We start from the raw sequence: 14,602 nt of genomic DNA, 5'->3' as shown, positions 1-14,602 counted from the left end.
TTTCTTCTTTAAGAAACTCTTCTATCCTCCACTCGTTACCTGTATTAATGGCACCTATTTAAACTGGTTATCTGTATAAAAGACACCTGTCCACACCCTCAAACAGTCAGACTGCTGCCTCTTCACCATGGCCAAGACCAGAGAGCTGTCTAAGGACACCAGGGACAAAATTGTAGCGCTGCACAAGGCTGGGATGAGCTACTTGACAATAGGCAAGCAGCTTGGTGAGTAGAGATCAACTGTTGGTGCAATTATTAAAGAATGGAAGAAATACAAGATTACTGACCAGTCAGTGACCATCTGGATGATCCAGAGGAGGATTGGAAGAATGCAATGTGGTCAGATGAGAGCAAAATCGAACTTTTTGTTATAAACTCCACTCGCCGTGTTTGGAGGGAGAAGAAAGATGAATGGCATCCCAAGAACACCATACCCACTGTGAAGCATGGGGGTGGAAACATCATGCTTTGGGGATGCTTTTCTGCAAAGGAGACAGGACGACTGATCCGTATTAAGGAATGGATGATTGGGGCTATGTATCAAGAGATTTTGGGCAAAAACCTCCTTCTCTTAGTAAGAGCATTGAAGATGGAACGTGGCTGGGTCTTCCAGCATGACAATCACCCCAAACACACCGCCCGGGCAACTAAGGAGTGGCTCCGTAAGAAGCATTTCAAGGTCCTGGAGTGGCCTAGCCAGTCTCCAGACCTCAACCCAATAGAAAATCTGTGGAGCAAGTTGAAAGTCCGTGTTGCCCGGCGACAGCCCCAAAATATGACAGATCTAGAGAAGATCTGCATGGAAAAGTGGGCCAAAATATCTGCTACAGTGTGTGCAAACCTGGTCAAGAACTACAGGAAACGTTTGACCTCTGTAATTGCCTACCGAGGTTATATTACAAAGTATTGAGTTAAACTTTTTGATTGTCCAAATATTTATTTTCCACAAGAATATACAAATAAATTGTTTCAAAATCATACAATGTGTTCCTAGTTTTTTTTTCTTTTTTTTCTTTTTCAGATTCTGTCTCTCACAGTTGAAGTGTACCTATGATGGAAATTACAGACCCCTCTCATCTTTTTAAGTGGGTCAACTTGCACAATCGGTGGCTGACAAATACTTTTTTGCCCCACTGCCGGTTGGACGACGTGTGATGTCATCACACACACCGTTCCCGGAAGTGCAGGGGGAGCAGGGACATGATCCTGTATGCACATGGTATTTAAGGTAAGATGTTATTTCACTGTCTTTATCCTGATGAAAGGTGCCATTTCAAAAGTCTGTGGAGTGCCTCTCAAATCTTTGTTACTGTGCATTGCACCCTTGAGGTCCGTGGGACGGCACCCAGGTATCAGTTTTTCTATATGGAGTGCCGGTCAAGATATTTGGAGATTTTTTATATATATATATATATATATATATATATATATATATATATAAAATCAGTGCCTCTGCAGCCTATGACCTCACCGCACGTCACTGGTCCACATACATCTTGCCTCAATACACCATGCAGCAGGAGATTCCTGGCGTGAAATAGCTGGCATCTCTGCTAACGTTGGGCACATTTTTTTGATGAAAATGCTTCTTATTTGCATTTACTATGTGGCTAGGATTCACAAGCAGCTTCTGCTGATTAAAATGATATGTGGCATGCCTATATTCTGTGTGCGACTGTGGCTATATCTGTATAAGAAATGCTGTGTTACAGTGTTTTCCAGGAATACAATGTAACCTAGCATTTCATATGCAGGTACAGCCTCAGTCACACACAGAATATAGGCATGCCACATATCATTTTAATCAGCAGAAGCTGCTTGTGCCCCTAGGCACGCCAAATGCCCTAGGCATTTGCCTAGTTTGCCTATGCCTAGGGCAGGCTCTGCTAAAATACACAGGCTTATAATTCATCTTCTTCCTCGAAAACTGAAAGAGATGGTAATATTATGCTAATAAACTGCATTCCAGCAACTGCTTAGTCAACACTTACAAATTGAATTTATTTGTTGCTACATTTTTGCTCTGCTAACAAACTAATGTATTCGCTACAAATTTGCCATGAAGGGGCAGGGCTTCTCAACAGGGAGGAAAAAAGCGAAGTAAGCAAGTATGTAACATGAGTTCAGTTTTACCCTTACTATATAATATGCAGAGATGTAGCTGGGTGCCATGGTGCTTGGAGCAAGGATATGTTTCGGTGCCCCTTTCCTTTTACTGAATTGGGTGCACATTACATTTGAAAAGAAAAAATATTTAAAAATCCTAAATTGGTGACAGGGCCAGTTCTAGTCCTTGTGGAGCTTAGGGTGAACGGTTCCTTTGGAAGCCCCTGAGTTTAAAATCGGGACAAAATATAGGGGCATGGCTTCACGAAGAAGGGGCATGACCACAAAAGAGTACCAATTCACGTTACACCACACCACACAGTAGTGTTCGTTATTCACATTACACCATACAGTAGTACCCCTTATACACTTAACGTCACACAGTGGAGCCCCTTATACATGTTATGCCACAGTAGAACCGCTTAATCATGTTACTCTGCAACTTCTAATTCAGAGAGATGTGCTGCTGTAGCAGCAGCTGGGGCAGAGAGTGGTGCGGCAGCATCGATGCAGAGAGAGGTGCTGTAGCAGCTGGGGCAGAGAGGGGTGCTGCAACAGCCGGGTCAGAGAGAGGTGCTGCAACAGCCGAGGCAGATAGAGGTGCTGCAGCAGGGGCAGAGAGAGGTACTGCAGCTGGGACAGAAAGAGGTGCTGCAGCATTGGGTGCAGAGAGTGGTGTAGCAGTACAGAAATAACTATGCTGCACATCTAAAAGCAAACAGTGAGACATATAAAGAGAGCATTAGAACTCCAGCTGGCCTGCCCTGTTCCCTACCTGCCTCTACAGAGGGGGGTTAGGTTGCGCACCCTCTAACCTTTCCAGGGCCCGGAGCTTACGCTTCACCGGAGCCACCCTCACTACACCCTATAATATGTAATATATAATATGTAAGCAACTGTATGAATACAGTTTCAATTACAGTAAAATTAAATCTAAACTGGGCTATCATTATTATAATCCTTTAGTTTGGTGACATCATCTCTGCAATATTTTCCTGCCTGGTATGAATAGTATTATATAATGTGTATGGATACTGTATGTTCTGAGCATTGATTTATTACAGTACTATTTGTGGATGCTGATATTATTATTCTAATGACTAGGTATAATAATTCATTACAAGTAATTAGATACTGATGTGCCATTACCAATCTTGGTACATTTAACAGATTTAATTATTCTATATAGAATTAAAGTATTAACCACAAACACACACAGCTAGGCACTAATCTTACTGACAACAGCAATACTGAATTGAACTGCAGCTCCCAATTAAGAGAAATTTGCTGAACCTCAATAACAATGTAGAGAGGGGAAAAATGTAAACAAAAGTTTCCAGTATGAAGTGCTGTTCAAACATATAAGTTTATTCACAATAAACAGATCACATAATATACAATGTGTGGTCTTATAAGGGTCAAAAATCCATATAAACAACTTCTACATGTGAAATTGTGATAAAATCATTATAAATCCCTTTAATGCAGTTTTCACATAATATCCTGAGGAAGGCGCTGATGACTTTACAGAGGCGGACAAATGCGTTACATCATCTGACTGACTTGTTGGATTTAACTGTGAAGTATGAGGACTATAACTGGAATTTCTCTTCCATATCAGCTGTATACTAGGAAACCAGCAACTGAAGTTTAGAGAACTCTGTGTACTCCTGTGTAGCTGGACTGTGTAATGCTTAATGTGCAGTGCCGTTTCTTGCGGCGGGCGAGCCGTGCAACCGCACACGGGGCGCCCGCCGCGGCACTTCCTGAGCACTTTCAAACCCCCCTCCCCTCTCCTCCCGAGTGCCCAGCTCGGGGGGGCGGGATTTCGCGGAATGACGCGTTTGCGTTGTGACGTCACGATGCAATTGCGTCATTCCGCGAAACCCCGCCCCCCGAGCTGGGCACTCGGGAGGAGGGAGAAGGGGGAGCCAAGACGGCCAGCGCTGTGCAGACGAGGGAGAGGTGGCTGAAGAGCGGGAAGAACCGCTTCAAATGTAAGTCAGCCCCTCTCCCTCTCTCTCCCCCCCCCCCCCCCCCCCACCTGCCGTACTGTGTAAAATGGGGACACTTGTCTGCCAGAATGTGTAAAATGGGGACACCTGTCTGCCGGAATGTGTAAAATGGGAACACTTGCCTGCCGGAATGTGTAAAATGGGGACACCTGTCTGCCGGAATGTGTAAAATGTGTAAAATGGGGACACGTGCCTGCCGCAATGTGTAAAATGGGGACACTTTCCTGCCGCAATGTGTCTAATGTGTCTAATGTGTCTAATGTGAACACTTGCCTGCCGTACTGTGTAAAATGGGGGCACGTGCATGTGTAAAATGGGGACACTTTCCTGCCACAATGTGTAAAATGGGGACACTTTCCTGCCGCAATGTGTAAAATGTGAACACTTGCCTGCCGTACTGTGTAAAATGGGGGCACGTGCCTGCCGCAATGTGTAAACGGGGACACTTTCCTGCCGCAATGTGTATGTTTTAATGAGGTCACGCCCCCTTGCCGGGAGCGCACGCGCCTTCGGACCGCGCATACTTTTCCTCTTTATATCTATGGGGGCGGGGGGGGCGCATTCTTTCTTATGTAAATGGGGGGGGCGCATTTTTAAATCCCGCACTGGGAGCCAAATTGGCTAGAAACGGCCCTGTTAATGTGCATAAAACAAGCTGCACACTGCATCACATTGATACTATGTGAAAGCTGAATTAATTGATTTTATAATTATTTTATCTCTGAACGTAATGGACTGCTATGCTATAGTGTGTGTCTGTATTGGCTGCAAACAGTTTTACAGTGACTGCATATATATAACATCAGATCCCGGCCAAAAGCTACTTACCCACGGCCTCCTCGCCACGTGGCCTTGTCCTGGTGGAGGTCTCACTCAGCGATGTGCAGGTGTCACTGGAGGGACGTGGCGGCCCGGTACTGCTGGGGTCTTGAGGCAGTCTCTCTGATTCTGGAGCTGGGCACCACCATGTTGACTGAGGTCAGCTGACAGCAGACCACCAATGGGACCCGTAGTCCTGGCTACCTGAGCACTACAGCCAGTCCTGATGCAGACCAGGGTATACATATTCTCTAGGTACTCAGTTCGGTGTGAGCTTTGTCTTTAGACTACTGTCACCAGACTCTCTGCTGATCTGCTTGCAGCCCTCAGTGAGCAATACTGGTTCCAGTCTGATTCCCGCAATACCAGTTCCAGCCCGGATCATGCAATACTGGTTCCAGCAATAACAGTTACAGCAATATTGGTTTTAGCAATACCGGTTCCAGCCCGGTCCCTGAAATACCGGTTCCAGCAATACCACTCCCAGCCCGGTTCCAGCAATACCGGATCCCACTCGGTTCCAGCAATACCTGTTCCAGTTATACCATTTCCTACCTGGTCTCAGTACATCCCGCTTCAAGTTCGGTTCCAGTATCTACTAATCATGGTTTTAACCCAGATCTGACAGTATTCTCTGTGCACAACTGTCCCAAGTGCTGTTACATTCCAGTGGACTCCCAGTAGGTATCTGGGTAATAGGGACATTGCCACATCTCAGTTGTTATTCATAGTTCCTCCTGTGCTCTATGAAGAACTACATATGCCCATCTCTACTTCAAGCTCCCCGTGTACTTAGGAAGCAGGCATCTAGACCTCCGGAGGCACTAGAAGACCTGACAACTAACTATTAACATTATATATGGGTGCGCTAAATGATGTATATTACCAAAGGATGACTAAGCAACTTATACAAATATCTATCATTAGGTCATATTTTCACTGACAAAAATAAGTGTGCTAAAAGCTTACGAGTCTAACTAATTATTGGATTTAGGGGATATCCAATTACCTGCAGTACCTTACCGCGGCTAATGATATAGCCCGAGGCTATCCTATTAGCCCGATAAGTTGGCACGAGCTGAAGCTTATCGGCGAGTCACCACTTGTATAAATTACAGGCATTTGGTGCCTTAAAACTAGATTGTGTGAAAGAGGGAAGAACCATGGAGGTGTAAGTGTTGCACACAACCTAATCAATATCAAGTTTCAACAGGTTAAACAAACAGATGCACTACTAAAAGGTGTCTGTTAGTGATTAAAAAATATATACATGTTTCTTGCATGATCATTATATTATAAATATATGTGTGACATGCTGTCAGCTCTCGTTGCTATTCTCACATGAGCCGGGCCGGCGTTACTTCACCACAGCAGCCCAGGGAAACGCTGAGGAAGAGCTGCTGACGGCAGCTTCTGCTCAGACTGTGGTCCGCAGGCGCAGCCCATGGAAACGCTGAGGAAGAGCTGCCGATGGCAGCGTCATGGCAGCTTTGGCTCAGTCTGGGCTGAACACAGTCTTGCGAGATTTGATGTCATCATCTCGTGAGACAGTCACTGTAGTTCACTGAGTTCCTTGGCTGCCAAGGAGCACTGCTGGTGGAGAGTCCAGGAGTCCGGGTGAAGGGAAAAGCCTCCTGGTGGGTTGCCACCAAATCCTGGAGAATACAGGAAATCAGGGAGAGGTGGCAACCCTAGCTGTGACTGTAGGACAAAGGTTGTGGGGTGACAGGCTGTGAATAGTGGGTGTGGGATGACAGGCTGTTAGTGGGAACAATTGGTGTGGGTAGAGAGGCTGTGAACGAGGAAAGGTAGAGGGTGTGGGGTGAAAGGCTATGAGTGTTGGTGGGGTAGTGTTTGTGGGGTGACAGGCTGAGAGTGAGAGTAGCAGGGTAGAGGGCGTGGGTTAATGGGCCGTAACTGGGGGACAGTGGATGTGGGTTGAAGTGCCCTGACTGGTGGATAGATGGTGTGGGGTGACAGGCTGTGACCGCAGGACAGTTGTTGTGGGTGACAGGCTGTGAATAACGGGTGTGGGTTGACTGGTTGTAAGTGGGAACAGTGGGCGTGTGGTGACAGGCTATGAGTGTGGGGTACTATTTGTGGGTGACAGGCTATGAGTTGAGACAATGCGTGTGGGGTGAAGGACTGTAACCGGGGGACTGAGCAATTGGGGGATGCTGGCTGGGAGTCCGGGACAGAAGATATGAGTGGGGAGAGAGAGCAGAAAAAAATACATTCAAAAAGCCAGATGAAAAATGTACTCACCTTAAATCTATATGAGGTGAACGCTATGGGAGTGACCCACTCTCCTCCACCAGGGACAGGCAGCTGTCAGCAGTCCCTCTCACTGTTTGGTGCCCTCCCCTGGCGTGGATCCACAGCTTCACCAAAGGGGAAGAAAGCTGGTGCGGAGTCTCTCTCTCTCTTGGTTATACCTGGTCCTGTCAGTCCATGGGGCACAATACAGGGCAGGTAAGTCCTGACTGCCGACATGTGGCAGATCAGAGATCTGACTAATGGGTGGCCCGATGCACAGCCGGACCACCCCCTAGAGTCACCTATGCCAGTGCCTGACTTATGCTGCTGTGGCTGGGGAAGGCAGGTGGACGGAAGCAGAATGCGTTCCCCCTCCAATTACAACTGATGGAATGTAGTTCCGGCCCACTTTAACCCCTGGTCTCATTGATTGTAGATGCACAATGTAAATCTTGTAACTACCATGTCTCAAAAACTCATAAGATACCTCTCAAAGCATTGCACTTCACTTATGTGCAACGCCTAAATAAGGCACCAATATCTCTTATACAGACATTGAAATATACAGTACAACCTATAAATAATTCCATGTCATGTTTCTACTTGTTATTCATTTTTTTATGTGATTACGAGATCTTGCCAGCTCCATGTTAGTTTGTTTATGTGTAACTGTTGCTACAGACGGCTCCCTGAGTATACCCTCTTTGTACATGCCTTATTTTTTATTTTATTTGTTTGCAATAATCAAATACAACATATACTTTATATACATTTAAAGTTTCTTCTGCTTCATGCTGTGATACGTTAAGGTTTAAAGATATTTAAATTTACCATTTACAAATTGTATTGCTGTATATAGCACACCTTCACCTCTATATAAGCAGTAAACAAACTGAAAGTCTGGAAAATGACAACTGAATAGGCAGGTACCATAAAATAAAACAGATTCCACCAAAATAACTTGTTTAAAATACAGAACGTCTAATAAAGACTATGTTACATATGTACAAAATATTTGCCACATTTTTTTTGTTCAGAGTTACAGGTTTTTTTCTTTTTAAAGTTTCAGACTTACATATCATCTTCGATATCGATCATTGTGAGTTAGGTACCAGAATAGCAATGAGCTGAGGATTAATATACTGACATATCTTGTATTCGTAAAAATGTGTCCGATGGGTTATTCATCATATGAATCAGGTAAAACAGTAACCAATTTTATGCAATATCTGCCAGGGGCACTAAACACACATAACAGTGATGATGGACACACATAAGGCAAAGGTGATTGGAGGTCATACGTCAGCTGTAAAGCTGAGTACACACTAGACCAGGGGTCAGGGAACTTTTTTTACCTTTTACCCCAAAATATATTTAGATATACCGACGTTACCCCCTTGATTTGAAAGGAAGGAAATCATATATTACTGTGCATATATACTGGTTATCACTGTTTATATGGCATTTCTGAGATACTGTGTGTATATATGTGTGTAAGTGTATATATATATATATATATATATATATATATAATCGATAGTGACCGGTACTCCTGTATACATCAGTATTTGCCTTGGTGCCCTCAATCAAAAATTGTTAATAAGCCAGAGAAAAGTTGCTGCAACTTTTCTCTTATTTATATATATATATATATATATATATATATATATATATATATATATATAGATCGCGGCTCCTAGCATGCAGCGGCACTCAGGGAAATAATTCATGGAGATTCCAAACAAACGGTATTTATTCCATGATAGTGCAAAGAAAGATCCAACGTTTCGGGGTGCTACCACCCCTTTGTCAAGGTGAACACAACAGAAGTAAGTGATAACTCAAAGTGATTACCTTTATATATGGAGGAGGTGAGGAAGTCCCGCCAGCGGGAGGTGCAGCAACATTTCCGGGGACAGGCATACATTGCCTTCCCTGCTTGTGAGCGTCGGAGCGTGATGCGTAAGCTCCGGTCACGTGCACCCCCGCCGCGTCATCAGGCGTCCTGTTTCCCCAGCAACCGTCCGTGTATGTGCTGTCCAACCTGACAGCTGTGACGGAGGCAGCAAGGTTCACAGGAGGTCGTGGCGCGGGGGGCATGATCCGGGCTGTGTGATTGAAAATATGACAAAGTGACAAAAGTGAATCATCAGGATACAAACAAATAACAATTATACTTAAACGTCCATGTATTGTAGTAAAACTGATGCACTATATATTTTAAATGATATGATCAAAGCAGTAATAACTAACGAAAGTGCACCTTAAATCATATTTATATTACTATTACAAGAGCAAGGTGCTCTTACAGACATGCCCGTCCTCATTGGACAGGCATCATGAAGTGCCCGCGGGTCATTAGATATGGCCTGAGATATTGCTACACACAGGCCTTATTACTGTTATACTATACAACTGAGAATGTCAAGATTCAAAATACATTCCACGGCATTTTATCATTGAGTCCATTTGGTTTGATGGTCGCCAAGTTATAAATCCATCTCGCCTCTAATCTTAACAGGTCACCGGCTCTGTCCCCACCTCTCAGTTTCTTGGGACATTGGTCAATGATCTGAAATTTTAAATCATTCATGGAGTGACCAAAATCAGCATAATGTCGGGCTACTGGCTGTTCTGACGGTTTGCCTGACAGGGCAATTTTGACTGCAGATCTGTGTAATGCAATACGCTCTCGCGCATTGCGGATGGTCTTGCCCACATATTGCAGTCCGCAGGGGCAAGTGATTAAATACACTATGAAGGTGCTGGTGCAAGTGAGTATGTGCCTGATATTATATGATCTTCCTGTAAAACATGATTTAAAAGTGGAGCCAGGGACCATAAATCTACATGTTTCACATCCCAGGCATTTGTAACATCCTGAGGGCCTGGAGAGGAATGTAGTTGATGTTGGGTTATCAAAGCCTGTAATGTCCGTATGTACAACCCAATCCTTGATGCTTTTGCCCCTAGTATGACATGTCATGGGTCTCTTACTGTGCAATGCTGGTAGCGTTCTGTCAGTGGCAATAATGGGCCATAGTGCTTGTAAGGCCCTGGGCACTACTGGACTGGCAGTGTTATATTTTGTAACAAACGGTAAAACATGGGTATCTTTTTTGGACTTCTGGCATAATAGATCTTCCCTGCGCATACCTGCTACCTCACATTGATTAATCTGTAATTTGTTGCGGTTATATCCCCTTTCTATAAACCGCTCTTTCACTTCTGTCAGGGCTCCATCTAATTTTGTAGGGTCACTGGTGATCCTTGCCGCCCTGATGAATTGTGATTTGGGCAATCCTTTCTTTAGTGCACCCGGGTGGTGACTATTGTGTCTTAACAGTGTGTTTTTGTCCGTTGGTTTGTAAAATATCTCTGTAGATATTTTATTATTCTTAATAGACACCAATACATCTAGATAGTGCTGTGAACACAAACTGCAGGCCGCTGTGACTTTAATAGGGGAATCCCTGTTGTTGATGTGGGTGATGAGTGCTTCAAACTTCTCCTGGCCGCCAGTCCACAGCATAAATATATCGTCTATATACCTAGAGTAGTAAAAAATGTGCTGCGATATGTTAAGATCATTAAAAAACATGCTTTGTTCTTCCTGTAGCATGAAGGTATTAGCAAAGGACGGCGACACGTTGCTCCCCATCGCACACCCGCTGGTTTGACGGTAAAATTTACCGTCAAATATATATATATATTTATTTATTTAGTATTTTCGCCAATTATTTTTTGGCAATGAATTGGTTCACTAACACTTTCTCCCCAAAACATCAGAATGAATGTAAGAAAGATGGATGAGGGGGGAAGGGGCATGACTTTTAGGAGACAGATGGTCACATCCTCACCTCAGTAATGTCAGTAGGAATTTCCCACTGTAATGTGGGCCACTGTCTGATCCTGCGGAACTCCGCCAGCCACAGAACACTTCAAGTTCTGTGTGTGGGTTGGCGGGCCGCGGGCGGGAGGACAGCGCAGGACAGGCGGGCGTGAAGGAGCGCGGGCTGACATCAGCACATCACACCGCGGCCAGGAACACAGCACAGGGTGCCAGGAGCACAGCGCTGGGTGGGCAGGAGGGAGCGCGTTGTGACGTCAGCACGTCAATCGCGAGCCGGACGGTGCTGGATGGGGCTGTGTCTCAGCAGCGCGACCGTCCATTACCCCCAGGAATTTCATTTTTACCCCATTTGGGGTAGTTTACCCCTGTTCCCTGACCACTGCACTAGACGATGTGTGTACCCAGCAACATCATCAGCAGGGGAGCTGACATCGGCAAGTGCATACACACTTGCCGGTGCCGGCAGTGACGGTGGGATCCATGCTGCCTCGCTAGCTATGTCATCCGTAGGCCCTGCATATAGGGCCAACGGAGGATGTCGCCGACTAAGAGCGGGAGCGTGCATTGTCAGCTACCTAGCGTGTATATACTAGATAATGTGTCCAATATGTTGGTCCGATCCACTGCATCGGACGACATATCGTCTAGTGTGCACCCAGCTTAAGATCTATTCATGCCATTGGGCTTAGATTTATGTATTCTGACAGGCATATGTGTATGCCCATTGTTGTATTTCTGAAAAATGATTGAACATTAGGGAATTGGGAATGCATATTTCTATGTGGCTCTCAGAGGCCTCGCTTGCATATCCCGGCACCTTCCTGCTTACTGTCATATATGTTTGTTATAGCTTGCAATGTTTATTTAAAAGCTCTGCTGAAATCTTATTATTGATAAGTGACTCTTTCATTGATCAATATATTCATTTAAATTAAGATTAAGAGTAATTTGCGGCCCTTTTGAAGGTTAGAGGGCTGCCTAATGCTCGCCCCGAAGTGAATCAGGTTGACAATCACTGTCCTATAGCTTCCCATAAAGTCAGTCAGAAATGCCTTCCAAAAAACAGAATTTACACCAAACCAGTTTATTTAAATATCTTGATTTTACCAATATTTTATATAGTAAAGCACATCTTTGAAATTGGCCTCCGTTTCATGTTCAGGTTATGCTTGCAGTGGCTTGAAAGTAGTCAATCCCACTAAAATCTCAGCAGATTTGTCTGTATTACAAATGACCGTTTCACAGATTGTTCCAGACAATTGGCCTAATTCAGTAAGGATTGCAAATTCTGCTAATTAGTGCATGCTTGGGGGGCCGCCCATCGCTGGGCATGGCCGTCCAGCATGCTGACCGGCGCCTCCCTCCATTGAACAATCAGAAATTGCGAAGGCATCACAATTTCTGCTTGTTGGTAGAAACTGAGGAAGCCTTCCGCAGGAGGCCCGCCGCCATGTTCTTGATCGCAGTGGCTGCATGTGACGTTATGGGGGCTGCCGTGATCATGGCCTTGAAATCCCCCCCATTTGGCCACCTCCACCCCCTATTCGCACCGCACTGCCCACGCAACACTCCGATCCCGCCCAGGAAATGGAGCGTTGCCGCCCCACCCCACGACTGCCTCTGCCTGATTGACAGGCAGAGGCAATCGCTTTTTCTGTGGCCCCGTCCCTGCAGAAAGTGCAATCACATGCACAGGACGGGAGCTGCACATGCGCCTGTGGGTTGGTCGTAAAAATTCCAGTTGGATTGCGATTATATATTTAATAAAGAGTATGTATTTTTTTCAAGTGATTTAAAATTAAAAAGAGTACAGAGTACAATACTCATCAGAGTATCCAACGGTGGGGTGCACTATACAGGTTGATCCCCTATTCAGAGTGATTCCAGTATATGCACAATGTCTGTATGCAAACCCTGTGAAGCCTTGCATTTATTGGTACTGTGAGTATGGTATAAAAATGTTCTAAGCAAAATTTAAAAGTGACTTGGAGAGTGCCTATTTTGTTGGACTTTGTCTATATACTGGAATCACTCTGAATAGGGGATCAACATGTATAGTGCACCCCACCGTTGGATACTCTGATGAGAGTGCTGGACTTTCCACTTATATCTACAGTTTTGTGCTTAAAAAGCACAATCCTTTCCTGCACCCCATGCTATTGTGATGCCTTCTATGAAATTATTGATTAATGCTGATGTTGTTGCTAGTGGTAATATCTGTTTTTAGATTTGTGTGTGGTGGAGCTAATTGTAGTATAGTGTCAGTACTGCCTCTGTTGGTCCTTAGTCTCCATATGAGTCCTATACCAGGGATATGCAATTTATACTAAACTGTGGGGGAATTGCTTATTAGGAAATGTCTCAACAGAAACTGATTGCTTTTGATGAGGGTTTATTATTTGAAGCTGACCATACACTCATATCTCCAACTGATGAAGACGTAGAAAAAGTGTTATTTGATAAATGTGAATTTGGTGCATTGCCAACTGAGAAACCCGTGGATTTATTTTATAGACTTTTACGTGTAAAACGAACAATTTTTGTCGGAATTTTTTAGAACTAAGAAAATTCCACGAGGCTTTAGAGTTGGAAACGTACCCACTATAGGTCGCAATAGTGCCACCTTCTGTAGTAGATGGTGTGGCGTACTAAATAAATGTGCCTTTGATCTTATGCTCTTGGTCATTGAGTAATTAGTAGTTGAATTGACACAAGTAAGAGAGGAGATTAAGGCCTTTGAGCAGCATTCCCTGCAGAACTTGACTAATGATAAATCTGACAGTTGGATATTGAAATTACAAAACCAGATTGACACATACAAGAATGAGCTGGTCTCATTCAAGAGGAAAAAATTAAGTACTGTTGAGAATGATTATAAAAATCATCAAGTCTACCGTTGGCTGAGTGGTGATAATTATAACAAGAATAATAGTAGGTTTAGGAGAACTCGGGTCTTAGAGTTTTTCAGACTCTGGATACCGCCTCCTCAGCTACTTCGTCTGATACAGAGCAATCTGATACCCGTCCACCTAGTGGTTTTTTAGACACACAGGGAGGGGTGGGGGATACAACACATACAAGAGGAAGAGGCCACACCCGAGGAGGAGTGGCTATAAAGCGAAGAGGTTGCAGGAGGCGGAGATGAAACTTATCTTTAATTCATCTGATCACCAATTGTCCCTGGATGAGACATCACTTTTGGCATTTGGTTTGAATTTTGTTCCCACGGTTAGACATGATCCTTTTGAAATTTGTGTTGATCAATTTAAGTTTGCACGTAAATTACGTTTAAAAGGGTATTTTGGAGATAGTGCTCAGGAGAATCAGATTGTGACGGACAAATTGAAAAATCCCAGTTTATTTGACCCTCCTTCAATGAATTCAAGCATTAAAACATTTGTTAGAGCTTTGGAATACGATGTTAAAACTAATATGTCGCCCAGGAGGTATGATAACCTTACTAAGGGGCAAAGATTGGCATTGAAATCATTGAAGGAAAATGAGCATGTAATAATACGCCCGGCTGATAAGGGAGGGGCGATTGTTTTACAAAA

General features: G+C 44.2%; 1 protein-coding gene across 2 annotated transcripts in view; it reads right to left on the bottom strand.

Annotated features, from left to right (window-relative positions):
• LOC134969098 (sulfotransferase 1 family member D1-like) overlaps positions 1 to 8,334 on the bottom strand; it is a 120,091-nt gene extending 111,757 nt beyond the window's left edge. For both annotated transcript variants that reach the window (XM_063944804.1, XM_063944805.1), the window contains exon 1: positions 8,271 to 8,334. In XM_063944804.1, the coding sequence (XP_063800874.1) occupies positions 8,271 to 8,293 (23 nt within the window). In that variant the 5' untranslated portion in view covers positions 8,294 to 8,334. The remainder of the gene's footprint in view (positions 1 to 8,270) is intronic.
• Positions 8,335 to 14,602: the final 6,268 nt, after the last annotated feature.

This window comes from Pseudophryne corroboree, chromosome 11 (genome assembly GCF_028390025.1).
Source record: "Pseudophryne corroboree isolate aPseCor3 chromosome 11, aPseCor3.hap2, whole genome shotgun sequence".
NCBI lineage: Eukaryota > Metazoa > Chordata > Amphibia > Anura > Myobatrachidae > Pseudophryne > Pseudophryne corroboree.
The sequence above is the reverse complement of the archived record's forward strand: the minus strand, read 5'-3'. Positions and strand labels throughout refer to the sequence as shown.